This window comes from Lepidochelys kempii, chromosome 1 (assembly GCF_965140285.1).
Source record: "Lepidochelys kempii isolate rLepKem1 chromosome 1, rLepKem1.hap1, whole genome shotgun sequence".
Lineage (NCBI taxonomy): Eukaryota > Metazoa > Chordata > Testudines > Cheloniidae > Lepidochelys > Lepidochelys kempii.
The window spans coordinates 268,782,287-268,804,361 of record NC_136380.1 but is presented as its reverse complement, the minus strand read 5'-3'; the positions used below and the strand labels follow the sequence as shown (position 1 = coordinate 268,804,361).

General features: G+C 41.9%; 1 protein-coding gene across 1 annotated transcript in view; it reads left to right on the top strand.

The window, feature by feature from the left end:
* Positions 1–22,075, top strand: part of CFAP54 (cilia and flagella associated protein 54) — a 207,591-nt gene that overhangs the window by 23,836 nt on the left and 161,680 nt on the right. Inside the window, exons 9-16 of the mRNA XM_073327473.1 lie at positions 1,770–1,968; positions 6,309–6,404; positions 7,516–7,628; positions 7,734–7,905; positions 8,554–8,639; positions 10,518–10,652; positions 12,576–12,723; positions 13,545–13,612. Of these exons, the coding sequence (XP_073183574.1) occupies positions 1,770–1,968; positions 6,309–6,404; positions 7,516–7,628; positions 7,734–7,905; positions 8,554–8,639; positions 10,518–10,652; positions 12,576–12,723; positions 13,545–13,612 (1,017 nt within the window). The remainder of the gene's footprint in view (positions 1–1,769; positions 1,969–6,308; positions 6,405–7,515; positions 7,629–7,733; positions 7,906–8,553; positions 8,640–10,517; positions 10,653–12,575; positions 12,724–13,544; positions 13,613–22,075) is intronic.

Genomic DNA, 22,075 nt, shown 5'->3' with positions numbered 1-22,075 from the left:
GTGTGCAGCAGCAGCGTCCACCTGGACACTTAAGTGCACAGCAGGCTTGTGCGAGTAGTTTTATACCTCAGCTTGCAGCAAATGAAACATTTGTGTAGCAAAGCCACAATGTAGGGATATTTAGACTGGAATGCCTGATAAGAGTTTGATCCTGCAAGGTGCTGAGTGGTCTGGTCCTGATCCAGCAAAATATATAAGCGCACGCTTAACTTTTAGTATGTGTGTAGTTCCATGTACTTTTAGCTCTTAATTTAACTTGGAAAATGAAAATAGACTGGCTCATTTTACAATAGTTTTTAATAATTTTCATTTTTTCCTTCACCCCTACAATGCTGTAATATTTGGATTGCAAACACCACAGGGAACTGTTTACAGCTAAAACAGTATTGCTATCGCTGCTGTGTATAGTTACCCTCCCAACCTCAGGCATTTATTTAAATAAAATCTGTGTTTTGTGCATAAACTGTCAACGACTATACGTGGGGGCAGGGTTCTGTTGCATATAGTCAGTTGCAGGTTTGGGACTGTAATTATTTCCTCAGTGCTGTGGAAAGAACCATTGGGGATATAATAATTTAGCAACAAATGTTAGGTTTTTAAATCCAATGTAGTGTACTTGGGAAATTTTAAACCTGCATGTATAATTATAAGGAATTGTTTAAAAATATTTCTTGTCTTTGGTTTGGAATGAGGTTGCCAGTAAAACGTGGATTTACTCTCCGCCCTGTAGAAATGGTTGCTCTTTCTTTTCAAAAGATAAGTAGCTACCTCTAAAGAGGTAGCCTGTTTGAAAAGATGGGTGTATAATTTATGTTACAATAAAAATACAATCCATCAGCATATAAATTGCTGAAATGCTGCCATATACGGCACAAATTATTCCCTTTTTATTAGGTATACATCTTAGCTTTGCTTGCATTAAAGTGCCTAATTTGAAAATTAAAATAAAGGATGTGGCTCCACCAATGCAGGAAGGAAATTCCCTAACATTATAATGTTTAGATGGTCCTGGAAACCTTACTGAAGGCTTTTTATTTGATAAAATGTCAAATAAATTGTTATAACTGGAGTGATGATGACATGGAGCAGGTGACCATTAAATACTGGGTCTCCACTTCATTGCTCCATACCTGGTAATGATTTTGACAAGGAAAAAACAGTCATGTAAACAAAGCATCATGAAATCAGTTTTTTTATTTTATTTTATTTTATTTTATTTTATTTTATAGATTTCTCATTACTTAGCAGCCAAACATAGTGCATATGGTTTTGTGTGTATTGTCTTATGTTTTACATTATGTTGATTGGAAAATGTACAGCCCAAAGAAGCAACCTAATGGACTGTAGCTTTAGTCCTGTGGGGTGCTGATCATTGTCAATATTCACTGACTTCCTGTGAAGCGCTGAGAGTCCTCAGCTCCCAGTGATCAAGCCCATGTGATTACAGGACATGATCTGGATAGCTTTGAATTACATAGGCTTAATACGTTTTTTCCTTTCATAATTTTCATTGTTTTGTTTTGTAACTAGAATAGTGTGCAGCAGTGTATGTAGTTATTGTGAAATTCATGCCTTCCTAAGGTACCTTACAAACTTGGCCTGATACTTTGCTATACCTCTGGATCATAGAATTCACAACCACGCTGTATACTGCAGTTATTTCTTGTACTTGAATTCACTTTTTCACAGAGAGCTGTTTTGAAAAAACAGCTTTATTGTAATGCATTTGAAATATGACAAAACCTTACAAAGATTTATCTCTTGTTTAGTTGCCATGGCCTCGTACTGTTACAGAACGGCTGCTGACAGAGATGTTTGATGGCACTGCAGCCCATTTCCTTGCCATCCTAGAAGCTCTCTCTGATAGTAATCGACAAGTGTTGCGCCCTGCCCCACCTGTTCCTGAGGAAACTGAGATTCGTGATGTGGTTTCAGAGCTCTTTTTTGCAGGCATGGATATCCTGGCAGGTAATGGCATAAAAATGAAAATACACTGGTAAAGAACCTCAGTGTTTCTTACTCTCATAAAACAAAAATCTCACCTGCAGAAGTATGTGTTTCAATTATAATCATAGCACTGATCAAATCAAACTTACTTTTTTTTTAAATTATACCTTCCCAAAATTTTATATAATTAAGTTAAAACCTTTGGCCAGATTCAGCTCTCAGTTTTACCAGTGTATATCTGGAGTAACTCCTTGTGCTTCACAGAAAGTCTGCACCTTTTCTGAATAGCTCAGCATGGAAGGGGTCTTTGTGATGACCCAAGGTAGGACCCACTTGATATATGCTTATCTGTATCCAGTAATTCCAGCATAGAGGATGTGGAGAGCGACTGTGGTTGCTATTTTAGCCTGTGGGCTGGAATGCTAGTTTCCAATGGGCTACGATGCAGTCCTATAGCCAGCTTGTAGGTTGTGATGGTGCATTCCATCACTTGACATCCACTTCATTCTCTGAACAAAGTACATTTAGTCAAGCTTTGTGTGGGGAGGAGTGAATTTCATGCTGAAAGAATGTTTTATTGCTGGTAAAACCATTTAAATAGCTGCTGTTTTAAAAAAAAATGCACAAATCAACTAATCATGTAATTAAAACAGTGGCGGGCAAACTTTTTGGCCTGAGGGCCACATCAGGTTTCTGAAATTGTATGGAGGGTCGCTTAGGGGAGACTGTGCCTTCCCAAACAGCCAGGCATGGCCCGGCCCCCACCCCCTATCCAACCCCTCCTGCTTCTCGCCCCCTGACAGCACCCCCGGGACTCCTGCCCCATCCAACCCCGCTGTTCCCTGCTGGACCTCCGGGGACCTCTGCCCCATCCACCCCCTGCTCTCTATCCCTGACCTCCCCCCCTTCCTGACTGCCCCCTGAGGACTCCTGCCCCCATTCAACGACCCTGTTCCTGCCCTCTGGATGCCCTGACCCCTATCCAACCCCCCCGCTCCCTGCCTCCTTACCGCGCTGCCTGGATCACTGGTGGCTGGTGGCGTGGCTGCACCAGGACAGGTAGCCACGCTGCGCAGCACAGAGCACCAGGTCAGGCTGGGCTCTGTAGCTGTGCTGCCCCAGGAGCTCACTGCTCCACTGCCCAGAGCATTGCACCGGCGGAGCAGTGAGCTGAGGCTGCGGTGGAGAGGGAACAGCGGGGGAGGGGCCAGGGGCTAGCCTCCCAGGCCAGAAGATCAGGGGCTGGGCAGGACGGTCCTGCGGGCCGTAGTTTGCCCACCTCTGAATTAAAATCCCAGCTGATGGCTGCACATTTCTCTTGGGATGTGCTGACAAGTCTCTTTTGTGCAAACTTCACGTGGCAGTAGGTCTTTGCAGCCAAATGCTTAGTTGATTATTATTATGTGAATGCCTAGAATGCTTCAAATTATAAACCAAAGATCTCTATTTCTTTGATTTGCCCTGGCACTGCTTAAAACATTTTTAATCTCATGTGTTTGGGTATATAGGTCAGGTCATTTTCTGTCCTAAGTCAAACCCACATATCCCCACTACCTTTAACTTCAGTTGCATAAGTGTAATTTCAGAGTGACTCTATCTAATCCAGTTTATTTACCACATAAAATAGTTGTTCAAAAGGACACTTGAGGGGTCAAAGTTTGCACTGATTTTCACCCCATGCCTCTACATTTAAGTCAGTAGCGTTCTATGGAGGTGTAAATAAGGACAGAATTAGAACCATGGAGTAGAAGATGTTTTGGTAATAAAATAACATGTATAAAGTAAATACACTTAATAATTGTATTTTACTTCCAAGATCATTATGACTAGAGCTGGTCAGAGGTTTTCTAACAAAGCATTTTTCTGTCAGAAAATGCTGATAATCAAATTAAAAATATCTTGTGGGAATCTGTTGGCTTTATTGAATCTTCCAACAGAAACCAGGCAGGCTTCCTGACAGCTTGTCTGCTGGTATTGTGGGCTGCCACACAACTGGGATCCCTGTAGCTCTGGAAGCCCCGGTTTGAGCCAGGCTTGTTTGGGCTTCCTACCTTCTGGGTAGTTAAATCCTAGTGAGGAAAGTAAAAAGGAGCATAAACTCTGCCAAGTGAAGTGTAAAAATATAATTAGGAAGGCCAAAAAAGAATGTGAAGAACAGCTAGCCAAAGACTCAAAAAGTAATAGCAAATTTTTTTTTAAGTGCATCAGAAGCTAAACAATGGTGAGGCCACTGGACAATCAAGATACTAACGGAGCACTAAAGAATGATAAAGACATTGCGGAGAAACTAAATGAATTCTTTGCAACAGTCTTCATAGCTGAGGATGTGAGGGAGATTCCCCAGCCTGAGCCATTCTTTTTAGGTGACAAATCTGAGGAACTGTCCCAGATTGAGGTGTCCTTAGAGCAGGTTTTGGAACAAACTGATAAACTAAACAATAATAAGTCACCAGGACCAGATGGTATTCACCCAAGAGTTCTGAAGGAACTCAAATGTGAAATTGCAGAACAACTAACTGTGGTTTGTAGCCTATCATTTAAATCAGCTTCTGTACCAAATGACTGGAGGATAGCTAATGTGATGCCAATTTTTAAAAAGGGCTCCAGAGGTGATCCAGGCAATTACAGACCAGTGAGCCTGACTTCAGTACCAGGCAAACTGGTTGAAACTATAGTAAAGAACAGAATTGTCAGACACATAGATGAACACAATTTGTTGGGGAAGAGTCAACATGATTTTTGTAAAGGGAAATCATGCCTCACCAATCTACTAGAATTCTTTGAGGGGGTTAACAAGCATGTGGATAAGGGGGATCCAGTGGATATAGTGTATTTAGATTTTCAGAAAGCCTTTGACAAGTTCACTCATCAAAGGCTCTTAAGCAAAGTAAGCTGTCACGGGATAAGAGGGAAGGTCCTCTCATGGGTTGGTAACTTGTTTAAAGATAGGAAACAAGGATAGGAATAAATGGTCAGTTTTCAGAATGGAGAGAGGTAAATAGTGGTGTCCCACAAGGGTTTGTACTGGGACGGGTACTATTCAACATATTCATAAATGATCTGGAAAAAGGGGTAAACAGTGAGGTGGCAATATTTGCAGATGATATAAAACTACTCAAGATAGTTAAGTCCCAAACAGACTGCAAAGAGCTACAAAAGGATCTCTCAAAACTGGGTGATTAGGCAACAAAATGGTAGATGAAATTCAATGTTGATTAAATGCAAAGTAATGCACATTGGAAAACATAATCCTAACTATACATATGAAATGATGGGGTCTAAATTAGCTGTTACCACTCGAGAGAGATCTTGGAGTCGAGGATAGTTCTCTGAAAACATCCACTCAATGTGCAGAATGTTGGGAATCATTAGGAAAGGGGTAGATAATAAGACAGAAAATATCATATTGCCTCAATATAAATCCATGGTATGCCCACATCTTGAATACTGCTTTCAGATGTGGTTGCCCCATCTTAAAAAAGATATATTGGAAAAGGTTCTGAAAAGGACAACAAAAACGATTAGGGGTATGGAATGGCTTCCGTATGAGGAGAGATTAATAAGACTGGAACTTTTCAGCTTGGAAAAGAGACAACTTAGGGGGGATATGATAGAGGTCTATAAAATCATGACTGGTGTGAAGAAAGTAAATAAGGAAGCATTATTTAATGTGTCTCATAACATAAGAACTAGGGGTCACCAAATGAAATTAATAGACAGCAGGATAAAACAAAGAAAAGGAAATATTTCTTCACACAACACAGTCAAGCTGTGGAACTCTTTGCCAGAGGATGTTGTGAAGGCCAAGACTATAACAGGGTTCAAAATAGAACTATATAAATTCATGGAGGATAGGTTCATCAATGGCTATTAGCCAGGATGGCAGGGATGGTGTCCCTAGCCTCTGTCTGACAGAAGCTGGGGATGGGCGACGGGATGGATCACTTGATGATTGCCTGTTCTGTTCATTCTCTCTGGGGCACCTGGTATTGGCCACTGTCGGAAGACAGGATACTGGGCTAGATGGAACTTTGGGCTGACCCAGTATGGCTGTTTTTAAATTCTTATGTTCTTATATAGTCCAGAATATGGGTTGCCTGAGCTCTGGGCAGCTTGTGGAGACTCATTAATTTTGTTGAGGAAAAAGTCAAAACAGAATGTCTTTTTTGATTTTTTCAAAACAAAAAATTTGGACTCCCTTTGTTCCATGTGAATTTTGAAATTGCGAGTTTTCATTATGATGATATTTTTTTAATTTCAAAATTTCCTGTACAACAGGAATTCTGGTTTCTGATTATGACTAAATAAAATATAACATCAAATAAATTCTATTATTATCTGATGAGTTACTTTTGTTTTAGGAGGTGGCAGCTTTGCTAGTACACAAGAAAGTTATTGTACTGAGTCTTCTGGTGTAATAAATGCGTCGTCGACACTTCTGCAGCTGATATTAACAGGTATATTAGTTTGGGTTTTCAAAGCATTTTGAACCCAGTCATGCAAACTCTCAGCACGCCGAACTCCAGTGGTAGTTCTATGCCTACAAAGTTTGCAAGATCCTACCTTCTATTAGTATTCAGACAATCAGAACTAATCATTAAATATTGTTTCAATTTTAATTACAAAGCTATTACAAGCTTTACTGAAATAGCAAGTTGTAAACATACAGGCATTATAATAAAATGCTACTACTTTGAACATAGATAGCACAGTTGATCAAGAGATCTTCAAGTGCTTTACAAATATCAAAGGCCAGTTTCTGATGTTATAATTGTGAGATGTGTTTAGGGAGGAGAGAGGGGTGGATGTGGCTGAGCAGAGAGTCGTTGAGTCATCATATCTGTGTAGAACAGAATGATGTGGCCTTGGAGCAGTCCTTAGTATTCTTCAAAAAGATACCTGCTGCCAAACATTAATCTAAACCTCTTCCCAGCACCTTCAACCAAAGGAATACCCTTTGGAGCTCACTCACTAGAACGCTGTCTTGGGACTGTGGAACACTGCTGAATGTACTACCTGGGGCCCTTGCCTATGGCAGAAAGGAGCTTGAGACTCCCTATTCTGCCCTGCTCTTATATGGATTCACTTGAGAGGGTAGGGAGAAGAGGCTCTCCAGTATGTATATGTATATTTGCAGATCTAGCAATGAGAATATTCAGCCATCTTTGCACAAGTTTTTCACATTCTTAAAAGTAATAATTGGAAGGAGGGGCATATGTGGGGATTATGGTTGCAACCATTTTGAGGTTATTTCTGGAGGCAGGTAGAATTAGGTCCATGACTTCATCAAAAAGACTCATTAATTTCAACAGCAACGTGGACTTTTGGAATGTAACATGACAATGCAGGTATGGCAGTCCAGTCTTATAAATACTGAAAAATATCCAGCAATATAATACAAAAAGTCGATTTTGTGGAGTTTTTGAGAAACCCACAAGGTAGTTCAATGTCTGCAGAATTCTTGTGTGGAATCTTAGTTATGTATTATGCAGATGCTAAAAATAGCTTTAATTTTACTGAATGTTATATTTTTAAAAAGAATTATATTTTTATTTGCCATTGTTGTAGGGAAAAATGGTGTTTCTGGAGAAGCTGCTATGAAGTTTATAAAGTTAGCTTTCAGCTATGAAGAGTGGGATGTATTCGATTCTACTGTTGGACTGATTGCTAATTTTCTTCAGGTAATCCAAATTTACTATATGGTATATATGAGGGTATTAAAATGTACTTAGGTTCATAAATTATTAAGGCAAATTTCCATTACCTATTTCTGTTTAAACTGTTAGAATCAAGATGATCCAGTATGGAAGAAAGCAGAAATGGAACTCAGGCTTATTATTGCGATGCAGCCTCTCGTGTCTACAAGAAGATCTAAACATGGCCTCTCTCTCCAGGAACATAGTTTCAAGGAAGCCACAGTATCTCGCAGTTCTGGAAGAAGAACAATTGCACTTCAAGGTGTGTTGTAGATCATTACAGCTATGGAGTTGAAATAATCACATTTCAGATATAATTTTTTATAGCAAAAGTTTTGTTATTTGTTATGGAGAAGTTCTTTAAAATACAGTATACAATTTTCTGCCACTGTAACTAACAGTTAAGAAATTATGACCTACTGAACTGTGCCTTATTTACTTTCACTTGTCAAAACATGACTTAATGACATTTCCAATAAACGGGGGAGACGCTAACTGATATTTTCAGACAGGGGGTTCCCAGGGAAAAAATGAGCCTGGGATGGAAGAGGCTTGTCTGACTTTATTTTGCACTTTCTTATTGTTCATACATCTGAGATTTCTTTTAATTTAAACAAGAAGAACTTGTTAAAGTGTGCTGCCAGTTAAACCTGTATTCTGTCATCCACAAAATTACACGCATCTTGAAAACGTTTCCCTGTACCAGAAAAGAAATATGCCTTCTTCACAGAAGTGGGGAATGTGTAAGATGGGGAACGTGCTTCTCCTTCATATTGACTATTTCCTGAACCATATTGCAGCTGGTGCAGGTTGGAGCAGCTGCATTGAAAACATCATGTTTTTATTAAATTTGTATGAGGAAATAATATCTTGATTTTACTTTTTCCTCCTTTATCAATTGTGACTGTAGAAGGATCCCTAAAGCCTGGAGACCCTTCTGATGATCTTGTCACTTTGGCAACCGCACTGTTTTCCTGCGTATGTACATCTAAGCAGGTATAAAAGAATTAAGCACATTTCTGCTGTATGCAGTACTTGCTATTGTATCTGTCAAATGACTAGGACTTGGGCAGTCATGCCTAGTGATTGGAGCTGGAGTCAGGCCCAGTGATCATGCCTAGCAGTTAGAACAGGAGTTGGGGTAGCCAGGAATCAGAACCCAGGGTCAGAGCTGGAGTCAAAGGCCAGGTGCCAGAGCCAAGGGTCAGAGCCGAAGTCAGAGGTCAGGAATCAGAGTCAAGGATCAGAATTGGGTTACCTGGAGAGAACAAAGGCAGGAGCAGAAGCTAATAGAGGTGTTAGGAAGTGCTTTGAGCATCCTCTGAACTGCTGCAGGGCCTCAGAGACTCCTCCAACCAATCAGTTGGCGCAGCCAATCAGGCAGCCTACTGCAGCTCAGCTGCACTCATTAGGTTGCCTGGAGACTGGCTCTGCAGCAGGCTCTAATTCCTGACAGTACCATTATATGTAATTCAAGGTCAGAGGAAGTTATGCATGGTTGACAAGCTTTACAAATTACAACAAAAATGAAATTAATTAATGCATAAGAAATGTGATTGATTGTGATTTACCTTGTTTTAATTTACTTTTTATTATGATTGGTCCTATGTAATTAAACTACTTTTATAAAATTATTAAAGCCATTTTCAAAAATTACCGGGCACACTGCAGCTTTCTAATAATCAAGGAAGGAGACCAAATTCCTTTTTGCTGTGTTGCACTCAGGGAAGCAAGTGTGTCAAATATGGTGGAATGTATCTAGAGAATTAGGGGGTATAGGCTAAAGCTCCAGTTAGCACAACTTGTCAGCTGCTTACATGACCACTCTGTAGTGTGGATGCAGGTTAAAACCACTTGAGTACTGCTAGTTCTTCACTACCTTCCCACAATTCCTCCTATGTGCCCAGAAAGGACAGACAAGTTCTCCTACAATTCACTGGGAAAGAAATCTTAGATTGGTTGAGCTTACTGCAGTGCAAAGACTCCTGGGGTACAACCCCAGAAGTGTTGGTATCGCACACAAGTGAGTGCAACACCACCATTGCCGTTCAAGTGTTATTTCTCAGTATGGCTGCTCTCATTCAACATAAGCTAACTCAAGAGAAATAACTCCAGTGAAGATAACTTTAGTTAACACTGCAGTGAAGACATACCCATGTTTTATTTATATGCTAACACGTTTTTAAACAGCAGTTTTTAACACCTTTACAAATATGGGTATAACCAGATAAAATGTATTTCAAGGTGTTAAAATGCATCTTTACTAGGAAATAATATGCTTTTAAACAACTCTCAATTAAGATGTTTGCTGGCATATTTTCCTAGCCTTCATAAGGCCATAATGATAGCCCATAATGTTTGTGGCAAACTGGGAGCTTATACTGCAGAAATTCTAAGCAGAAAGAAGAAAAGACACTTTCAACTTAAAAATCACACTTACATTTTTTTACTTACTATCGCTCAAGAAACTCCTAAGGTTAATATAACTAGTAACCCATATTATTTTTCATATTTTTCCAGTTTGTTTACTTGTTGCAGCACTTTGCATATGGTCAATTTTGCTGTTTCCCTGTGTAGTTAGTTACTCTACCCTTTTCTTTGTGTGAATCTTTCACATAGCAACAAGAGAAAATAAATTATTAAAAAATGATTATACCCCCCTCCCAAATTGGCAGGTCGGGGCAGAGGACAGATATTATACCTGAAACTACTTTTAACTCTTCTTTAAAAAAATATCGGCTAGATTTCATGTTGATGGCATCCCATATAAGAACACTACATGTGGCAAAGTATAAATTGGCTTATTTTCTGTACGAAAAACTAATTTGTCTGTACCCATTTATGCAGCTATTGTAACATCTTTTTTTCCCCCAGACTCTCCAACCAGATAAAGAAATACTTGTTGATATAGTAATGTTTCTGTGGCAGAAGTGCAAAGTAGGAGTTCAGCGGATCCAAATGAGTGGAAGTGCCTACTTAAAATATATCTACAAATTCAAAGCTTACAAAGTACTCCTTTTTTCTTATTCTATTTCCATTCGCATGAATGCATTTTATGATGGCTAACCCAAGTTAAAATTTAGGTCTCAAATCGCAGAAGTATATTTTCCTTTTGATAAAGACCTAACTCCCATTAGTTACAAATGAGAGTTGTGTTCTTTCTGTGAGGGATATAATTCCAAACTGTTACTTATGCATTGTAAAGTATAAAAAAATGCATTAATTTTAATGACAGTATTTCTCATTTCTACACTATTTTCTTCACATGTATACACATATTCTTAGTAATGTCATTAGTGATATGAGAACAACCCTCCTTCACTCCCACCTCATAGCGCCTTAAAAAAAAAAAGTGAGAGAGACAAGGCAGACAACAGATCTCTGTTCCATTTCTCTGTGAAGTCCAGTCTGTTATAGGGGGATAGTCAGACAAAATGAAAATAACAGATTGTTCAAGGTGGTTGTGTACACAGTGTTAGGGGAATCACTTCCCACACAAAAGTTCTTGTTCTTTTTGAAAGGAAAAGTCATATGGATCAAGGAAATCTCCCAAATACTGTGGGATGAGGTTTTGTGGTGTGCCACTGCACAAAAAAACCCATGTCTACACTTCCAAAAAAACCCCAAAACCCCAGCCTCGGAGCAATGAGTCTCTGAGCCTGGGTCAGCTGACTCGGGCTTGCACTATGGGGCTGAAAATAGTATGTAGACATTTCTGCTTGGGCTGGAGCCTGCATTCTAAGACAAACCCGTCTTGCTGAGTTCCCGAACCCTAGCTCCAGCCTGAGCAGGAATGTCTACACTGCTATTTTTAGCCCCATAGCACAAGCCCGAGTCAGTTGACCCAGACTGTGAAACTTGCAGCTGTGGGTTTATTGATTTTTTGCAGAGTAGATGTACCCTCTGGGTGTAGCAGAAAACTTGGAGTTCAGGAGAAAGAGTTCTTGGAAAGGTGGGAGGGCAGAGATGGCTTTGAGCCAGCTTGATCTTGGGGTGCTCCAAAGTCTGAAGAGACCCCTGCTGTAATTAAACACAGACTCCTGGAGGCCTGTAGGTGTTATGACAGCCTCCTGGGGCTGACCTGTGGACAGCAACACTGCCAAGCATATCTCTAGCCCTGTGACCCTGCCCCAGGCACCCTTCCCTCCCCAAGTACATGAGGGCTTGAGAGGGGTTCTTTGGACGGCAGCTTTATGGCTGTCGTTTTCTGTGCTTGGGCTAGGAGTGTTGGGGTTTTTAGAATCCCTTTATGCTGCTCCATCCCTTTTACCTAGCATAAAGGAACTGGAGTGGGGTTAAGGATCTCATCCTATCTAAGGATCACTGTAGGTCACAAACGACATTGGATCACATCCCCCCTGGCTTCCATGCCTAAAAGGTGAAAACCAGTGTTTTCCTTACAATGACTGCTTCCAAATTCTATGCACCTGATGAAATCTGCTATGGGATTTGGCATCCCGTCAGACCAGCATATAGTACAATAGGTATCCCATGCAGAACATGCACAAAACCTCTGCAAAGTAAAAAAAAAGAAAGAAAGAAAGAGAAAGAAAAAAACAAACTAAAGAACTTGTGATCTGAAGGAATGTCGGAGGAATCATGGAAAAGTGAAAGTACTAAGTGTCGAAACTTGGAAAAATAAAGCAAGTTACTGCACATAACTGATAAATTAAAGTTCCTATGAGGACTATTACGGCCTATATTTTGCCTAACTCTTGTGCAGGTACATGGGGAATTTCCTCCCCCTTTTGTGCTCTGTTTTCACAAGGTCCAAGTACTATCATATTCCATGTGTTATGATCAATCTACAAGTGTCTCTAAACAGTTTGGAGTGCAAAAAATCATCAGTGTTTGGAATACATAAATATGAATATTTTTAATTCAGTTTTATGAACTGCTTTAAGATTCTTGCTTTATATATTTTTCTTCTAGTGGGTTCACATACTTTGGATAATAAATGAAGTAATTCACAGCAGTAACATAGGAGATGCTAATGTTGTAGTACTTGCAGAGGTCACGTTACGTCTGACTGCGATATTGGAGAACATAGCTGACTGTGCAAATAAATCTGCAAAAACAGGTAAAATGTTCAACAAGGTAATGGGAGTGTTATTGGAAATAGGTATGGAAGGAATATCTAAATATAATGTATAATTAGCTAATCAATTTTCTTTTTTGTTGGCCATTTTCTGAATTGAAGTCTGAGGTTTTCGAATATATTTATTTGTTTTGGTTGGTTGTTGATAGCAGCATGCTTGATTTTATTTTAAATAAATGCTATAAAATACAAATTGTTTAGACCTAAGTTGGTGAGTGTGACAGATGCCCTTCATTCAGGATCAATGGAAGAAGCAGTTAAGCTCCTTTATGAAGTAAGATAGCTGGAGACAATATGAACCACCACCCAAAACATAGGCCATATGCAAGACCAGTCAGAAACTGAGCTATGTGGGCAGAGGAGTTTCTCTGGGTTTTGCTGGATGGAGGTATGTCTGTTTGTGAGACGAAGCTCTGAGAAGTAGCCAGAGAATAGCCAGTGAGAAGGAGACAGAAAGCCAAACAGATAGCTGTTTCCCCCAGCTCCCATTGGCCAGGAATGGTGAATCACGGCCACTGGGAGCTGTGGGACGCCATGCCTGCGGACAGTCAACATAAACAAAATGTCTCGTGGCCTGTCAGCAGATTACCGTGATGGGCTGTGTGCCGAAGGTTGCCAACCCCTGTTTTAGAGCATTAAAAATGTGCAGTAATCAAAACAATACGATTAATGTCACAGTCAAGTGCTAGAAAACTCCCACTTCCAAGGTCTTCAGTTATTAATAGAACTAGTCAATTATTACTAGTCTTATAAATTCAGTGCAGTTGATTTTCATTTTACTTTTACTTTTTTTTCTTACCCAGCAGGAGAAAGAAATGAATCGGTATTACCTTCACAAACTCATATCTGTGACATTCCTGAAATACTGAAGGTAATATATAATTCTTTGCCACTTGCATAACATTTTCAGAAACCATAGCACATGTCCCTTTCTAAACATTTTAAAGTTAGAAACATTCCTATAAAATGTAGTACTTAATTTTATAAAGTCGAACAGTTTGCACCGATATGCTAGAGCAGAGAAAAATTGTAGATACTTCAAATCTTCATCATGTAAACCCAGAGAAGTTATTTTTTTCTGACCTTGTACAGTCCTTTGTGATCTGAAAGATATTTTGTGCTAAAGCTCATTCTTCCTTTATACCGTGTCCATACTTCTTTCCATTGTACTCTCTCTGTTGTGCTGCAGTCAGAGCAGGCCTTATCCTGTAGGAAGGACTTGTGAAACAGAACAGACCCAGGCCAGGATCTTTAACAGGGGCTGCACTTGTTACCGCATACAGGAAAATGGTCCCCACCTACACACAGACTCTGTCCCATGGCAACTACAATCCATCCCCCATCAATATAACCTGTGTTGACACCTGTGTTCTGAGCGCAAACTGATTGGTCTTTTGGTGTGGTCTCAGCTATCCTGTCAGCTCCAGGCTGCATGTTTATAAGAGTCCCCTTTTGCAAACAGCTGGTTCCTCTCCTAGAAGCTCCTAGTTGTGACTCTGCACCCCAGCACTCTGGGGTTTCTCAATCTCTGCCCCAGCTCAGTGCTGCTGCTTCTCCTCTGCGTGCTGTTGGCAACTTTCTAATTGTTGAAAACTGGACATCCCTGACCTTCCCCTGCCCTGCCTCTTCCCATAAGCACAAGGATTGCTGTAGCTCACGAAAGCTTATGCTCAAATAAATTGGTTAGTCTCTAAGGTGCCACAAGTACTCCTTTTCTTTTTGCGAATACAGACTAACATGGCTGTCACTCTGAAACCTGTGTATAATAGAAATCTCTCAGAGATGGCACTACACAATGGGAACTGCTTGACCCAAGTCACAGCAAAAGAGCTTTCCAGCAAGTGGGAAGAAAATATAAAAAGGGGAAAATGACATCGGGGGTGGTGGTAGTCCTCACTCTCCCTACAACAACACACCTGGAAACACCTGAGGAACAAAGACTGAACTGTGGGAAGTGATGGTCCCAGGTTAGAAGGATTTTTAGCCTGTGTATGAAAACCTGAGAAAGCCAAGGCAACTTGTGCCTTAAGATCTGCCAGCCTGTTTATCACTCAGGGTGAGAATTTGCTAATTTATATCCTACCTATCTAGTGTGTTAAGATCAGTTTGTGGTTTTGTTTATTTACTAAGATAATCTCCTTTTGATCTGTTTGCTATCACTTCAAACCCCTTAAAATCTACCTTTTGTAGTTAATATACTTGTTTTGTTTTGTCTCTAAAACCAGTGTGGAGCCTATACTTGGGGCAGAGAGCTGTTGCATATCTCTCTCCACATTGAGGAAGAGGGCAAATTTTATGATCTTACGCTGTATGGTTCTCTGTGTAGTGCAAGATGATACAATTCTGGGTTTACACTCCACAGGGGGTGTGCACTTGCATGCTGGGCAACTCCTTAGCTGTGCTCTCCCATGCAGAGCTGCTCTCAGCATCTGTGTGAATATAGCTGCAGCTTGGTGTGTCTTCACCTGTATGTGTGCCGGAAGGAGGCTTGAAAGCTGGTCACAGCAGCACAGAGTAAGGGAAACTCAGGCTGGTCGGTCGGGGGGCTCAGTGGTATCCGAGTTCCAAATGGCACCCCTGGGGGTGGGGGGAAACTTTCACAGGGACCCTGTCCTCCACCACTGGGTTTCTTCTGCTGGTATAGACTGAGCAGTTTTTATACCACTCCTTCACGGATTGGTCATCCCTACCTAGTAGAATCTCGGACTGACTTGCAGCATGCCTGGACCACTTCAATGGGGATGGCATCTCTAAGTCCAGTACTTCACGGTCAGGGCTTCCAGTACATGGTCATCCAGTGCTTCTGGTTCCAGCGTTCTGGTCTCTGGCCAGACCAGAATTCCAGAGATATTGTAGTTGGCCAGTCTTAAAATCCAGCATTGTTCTAGTGCTCCCAAGTTGGCAGAGCCGATGTGCTCCAGGGGATTGTTATCCATGTATGTAGTGAAGCAGGTTGGTCCCAGGTAGCCCTTAAACTTTTTGGTGATTGACCAGACCAGAGCCAGGAATTCTGTTTGAAGGAGCTGTAATTTTATTGTTCCAATCTGTTTGTTTTAATGCCTGGCTGGCATATGTTATCGCCCTCTCCCACCTCTCCTGGTCCTGGGAGAGTACAGCCCCTAGTTTCTGGCATCTGTATACAGTTTGTAGTCCAGGTAGACCAAGTGAGTGGATGGACGATACCAAGTCTGTCAACAAGTTTTTGACCTGCTGTTTACCCATCCAGGTCCTGATACTTTTGGGTGATCACAGCTGCTACTGAGAGGTCCCATCAGTCCCACCCTAAGGCCACTCCCAAGGTTAAGGAATTTATGAAGCAGGATTTATATGACAGAAAGAATTTATTCCACCATCACTCTTCCAATGAGAGTTTCTCATTATCAGACTCTTGTAAAAATATAATTTTATTAATTTCTCTGCAATTTCTAAATTTGCTGACAAGTTGACAGAGTAACATAAAGAATAGTTTTTAGCTTTGGTTTCTGAGGGACATCTTACGGTTCATACATCCCTTCAGGCAGCAGTAAACACCAGTGATATGGCCTCATATTCTGTAGCCACTGCACTCTACGTGCAGCGTTATTTGTGGCTATAGGCTTCTGATATTCTAACGTAGCTGCAGAACGCAATAGAGGACTTACCTGTTGAGGGTTCTAAACTGTTTTCTGCTAACCAGATGATGCTATGCACACACTAAAGGACTCATGCAACACTTCATTCATTAGGACCTTATATTCTGGTTACAAAGAGGAGTCAGTTTAGGCTGCAATCTTACTCCAGAACCTCATTCCAACAGAGGTCTAAGTGAAAGCCAGCCTTCTCCATTGGGCGGGGTGTGGGTGGGTGGGTGAAGGGGGCTTTCTCACCAAACAGCTGCAACTTCCAAGCAATCATTTTGACTTCTTGGTCGGACAGCACACCAGCTATATCTCCTCTCTTTGGATCATGTCTGTCCTTTTTTCACTGTGCTTGGGAAAGCATCATGTCAGACATGTGAGTGCTCAACAGAGTAAAGGAGGGATATGTTATCCAATTTACCTGTCTCTCTTTTTCCAATCAGCCTTCCCCATCCCTTTCAGGGACCTTTCTCAGAGTCTGTGTTACTTCAAGAACTATGGTCTCTTCTAGAATTGGGAGGAAGGCAGAAGTTCCTTACCAACATGGAGGAAAAGGCTTCTGTTCCCAGTATTTCCTGGTCCCCCAAAAATCTGGTGGCCTCTTCCCTATTCTAGATCTAAGAATGCTGAACTATTTCATCAAGAAAATTAAGTTCAGGATTTTCACCCATGTTTCTATTATCCCTTCCCTAGAGATGGGAAATTGGTATGCTGCCCTTTGTTTACAGGATGCATACTTCCACATGGTGATATATCCTTGGCACAGGAAGTACCTTCAATTCATAACAGCACCAACTGTTACCGATACACAATGCTTCCCTTCAGACTGTCGTCAGCCCCAAGAGTCTTCACCAATTGCATGGCAATAATGATAGCCCACCACTGCTGCTTGGCCATTCAAATATTTCCTTACTTGGGTGATTGGCTAGTTTGTGGAGCATCAAGTGACTAGGTGCAAAACAGCATCCTAGTCATAAGATAACTGTTCTCCCATCTGAGCCTGAAACTAAATTTGGGCAAATCGCAATTACATCCAACACAGTGCATAATCTTAATCGGAGCAGACCTCATTGCCAGGACTTGGGGGGAGAGATAGCTCAATGGTTTGAGCATTGGCCTGCTAAACCCAGAGTTGTGAGTACAATCCTTGAGGGGTCCATTTAGGGATCTGAGGCAAAAATTGGGGATTGGTCCTGCTTTGAGCAGGGGGTTGGACTAGATGACCTCCTGAGGTCCCTTCCAACCCTGATATTCTATGATTCTATGACTGCCATAACTTACCTTCTAAAGGGAAGGTATCAATCTATAGCTTTCCTTTCTGGAAGCCTCAAGTCCAGCCTTAAGACAACAGTGCATGTCAGCTTTCAGCTCTTGGGTTACATAGCCCCATACATAACTCTGCATGCCCACACATAACTCTGCATGACAAACTTCAACTCCACTGTCTATAGGTCTGGATCTATTAGCTATGTCCAACCACTCTTTGGACTTGTGGATTTGTGTTTCTGCACGAATGCTTCAGTCTCTTGATTTTGTGGCTGGATCCTCATTATCTGTGCTAAAGAGTTCTGTTTTTGTCCCCAAAACTGAATATAACTCTGATAACAGATGCATATATCAAAGTTTGGGGAGCCCATTTTGGTCAACTCCAGAAACAAACTCTTTGATCGAGCCAGGAAGTGTCACTCCATATGAATGTGCTAGAGGTCTGAGCTGTTCTTCAGGCTAGCAAGTTGTTTATGTCTACCATCGAGGACTATGTGATACAAATTCCTACAGTCAACACCTCCACCATGTTTTATCTTAACAAGCAGAGAGGTGCAAGATCATGTCAACTCTGCCAGGAGGCAACCCTCATGTGGAATTTGTTCATTCATCATGTTTCCCTGAAGGCTTTTCACCTTCCAGGAGTGAGAAACACACTTGCAGATTCCCTCAGCAGGGTTTGTGTACATCAACATGAGTGGTCAATCAGGAAGGACATTCTCCTTCAGAACTCCCACCACTCAGAGAATCCAGCAATAGACTGGTTTGTGACCAACCTGAACAACAAGTGCACGAGATTTTGCTCAAGGCAGGCCACAGTCTGAGTTCCATCATGGATGCCTTTCTTCTTCCATGATCCAGTCATCTCCTACATGCATTCCCTCCAGTTCCTCTCATTGTGAGGGTACTCAGGAAGCTGAAAAGAAACAGAAGAACATTGATTCTTATTGGATGGGTGTGGCTAAGACAATATTGGTTCCTGGCCCTATATCAGCTTTCTGTCCAGTTGCCAATAATTTTATCACTAGTTGAGGATCTTCTGTCCCAGAACCAAGGCAAGTCTCTACATTCTAACCTCCAATCTCTCCATTTTATGCATGGATGATCTCTGGTTGAATTCTCAGGAGCAATTGTGCTCCCAAGTGGTTCAGACCATCTTGATAAGAAGCAGAAAAGAATACACTAGAGCCCTGTATGCAGCAAAGTGGAAGAGATTTTCAATTTGGACATGATCTCAACATTTATTGCCTTATCACATGGAAGTTATGTATGTGCTAGACTGTATGTTGGCACCTGAAAGCACCAGGCCTTTCAGTTTGTTTTGTGAGAGGTCACTTGGCTTCCATTTTTGTGTTACATCTGCCAGTAGATGGGTTTTCCATTTTCTCTCATCCTCTCATTTCCCAATTCTTGAAAGGTCAACTCAATGATTACCATTCTGTGTCTGATCCTGTACCTGTATGAAATCTCAGTGTAATCCTCACCAAACTCATAGGAACCACCCCCCTTTCAAGCCTATCGCTACAACCTCACTATTGTTGTTTATGAAAACAGCTTTTCAGGTGGTAATCAATTCTTCTATGGGGGTTTCAGAACTTCATGCTCTCTTAGGTGATCCTCCTTTTATAGTTTTTGACAAAGACAAGATTTCCCTTAGGCTACCCCTTAAGTTTATGCCTAAAATAGTGCCAGATTTCCAAATGACTCAAACTGTTAATTTGCCAGTGTTTTTTTTTTCTCTGAAACCCAATTCTTCTGAAGCTAAAGAAACACTTCATACCTTGGATGTTCATGGAGATTTGGTATTTTACCTGACTGCACTATATCCTTCAGCACTTCTCCCAGGCTCTATGTAGTGTCAACTCAGTAAATCTCACATTGGATTTCTGATTGCATTAAGCTCTGCTACAATCTTGCTCAAGTTTCTCCTCCACTGAGCATAATGGTTCACTCCACCAGGGCTCAGTCAACTTCATCAGCCTTTCTGAGCAATGTTCCCATAGCTGATATCTGTAAGGGAGCAACATGGTCATCTGTACATACTTTTTTAGCTCATGATACCATCACTCAAACCTCTTGTAACGATGCCAATTTTGGCATATTGGCTTTACAATCTCTGTTCAGATGATCTGAAGGCCCTCTACCTCAAAGGGGCTGATGGAGTCACCAGTAGTGGAATGTATAGGTGCACAATGACTTAAAGGAGAAAAAATAATTACTTATTCATACAGTAACTGTTGTTCTTCGAGGTGTGTAGTGCATCTGTACATTCCACAGTCCTTTCATCTTTCCCGCTACCTTGGACATGACATACAGTGGTGTAAAGGAAAAGAGAGGGAGGTGGCAGCCACACCCCTTTTCTGCCCTTGCCTTAGAGCATGAGGAGAGATGGGGTGCATGTGTCACTTAGTGTTACTGCTGGCAAAAGTCTCTGACTTGAGTGCCCTAGGTACACAAACACCATCAGCAGCGGAATACATATGTTCACAACAGCAGGTAAATAACCCTTTTTTCCTCACTACCTGGGCAATGCTCTACCAGCTGCTGGAATGTTCCTGAAGTGTTGCAGAGGCTAAATGGCCTGTGCATGAATTCATAGAGTCCTATCGGGGTAACGAAGGCCATTTTTTCCTGGTCCTTTGATGTCATTGGTACCTGTCAATACCCACAAGCTAGCTCTTTGGTGGAAAATAGGGAGGCGTATTTAAGGGCAGTCAATGCTTCCTCTGTGTAGGGGAGTGGTCTTTATATATAACTTCATTGAGTTTCCAATAGTCCACACAGAAGTGGAGTTTCCCTATTTTTTTTTTCTTTACCAGGACAATGGGGGCGGCCCATAGACTGTAGCTTGCTCTGATAATACTTGCTTCCTTCATTTCATTGAGCATCTCTTTTAATGGTTGATATAAGGCACGTGGGACCATCTGGAACCTCTCTCAGATCAGGGAGTGGTTGGTGGCAATCGGATGCTGGATAGGAGTCTGTCACAGGGTGCTCTACTCACTGTGGAGCACCTCCTTCTGGTCATGTTTGGGCATTAGCTCTGCCAGGCCAACATCCCTCCTGAAGTTGCTCACTCTGTCTCACTCTCAGTCTCACTGTCTTCATACTTGACTACTTCTGCTTCTTGGCTTGGCCCTCCAGCCAGGTCAATGTAGTCCTCCACTTTCAGGGTATCAAAGTTTCTTGGGACCCACTGTTCCAGGCAGTCTTTCCTCTCACTGCCCCTTAATGGCACCACTGCCCAGTGGCTGGTAGGGGAACCCAGGCCCACCCTCTACACTGGGTTCTAGCCCAGAGACCCTACAACAAGCAGTCAAGATCTGCATGGCCTTGAACCTTACTGCTGTATACCTGGACTACCTCCTACCTTTCCTTCTCTCACCCTGAGTATGACTGCAGCCTCCTTCTCTCTGCAGCTCCCTTTTAGTCCCAGCTACTGGGCTTTATACAGGCCCCTCGTGTTTCTATCCAGCTGAATTTTATCTCTAATTAGTCCTTGCTCCCTGGCTCCTCTTCCAGGTGCAGTCTATGGAGTTAATTGGCCCATCTAGCCACCTAAACCCCTTCAGGCTTTGTGTAGGGTGGACAGCCCATCACAGAGTCACACACTCAAAGTTGACCAAGTTCTTGGAGAAGGTGGCAGAATGTTTCCAAGTCAGATGCTTTCTCTGTTCTGTGGTAATCTCCACATCGCCCATATCTATCTCCTGGAGCCAGGCCTCCTGAACCTTCGCTAATGCTACTCTACAAGGCAATAGGTGCACTCCCAGCCTCTGGTCTCGCTTTGGGAATTGCTATATCTGCCCAGTCAAGGCAGAGGACCTGTGCAATGACCTGACTGTGGTACAATCTTATAGGCTGATGGGCTTGGTTCAGGACACTCCTGACAGCACCCCTTTCTTGACAGTGGCCAAGCTACAAGCCACCATGATCAGGTTTGCACTGGTGCCGGGGTAGGGCTCCACTGGGGTGGTATAATCTTTGCCTCTATGTCAGTCTTTGTCTTACACAGGAGAACGGTCTTGGTATCTGGCCCTATTCTCAGAGGGCGAGTGTCCCAGATCTTAGCCTTTCCATGCATGTTGGGGAAGCACTGCTACTTCTGTATTTCTCTATTGGTGTTCTACCACACTTTTTTTTCCCTGTGGGGTATCCAGGATTAATGACCCTGCAGTACCTTTAGAAGTTCATTATAGCAGTGCTGGAGCAGGTTCATGTGTAGAACAACAGGACGCAGGGTGTGGTTATCAGTTTCACTTACAGTGATCCCCAGTTGGCAAAGTGTCTCGGAGCCTAGCCTTGTACATCAGCAAGCATGTACCCCACATAAGGAATGTTGAGTCCATTCTCAGCAACTAACCAAACCCAGTTGTTGGGAGGGGTAGATAAGTCCTATGACTGCCAGTGCCATAGAACTCCCCTGAGAACTCGTGTCCTGCAGGGCATCC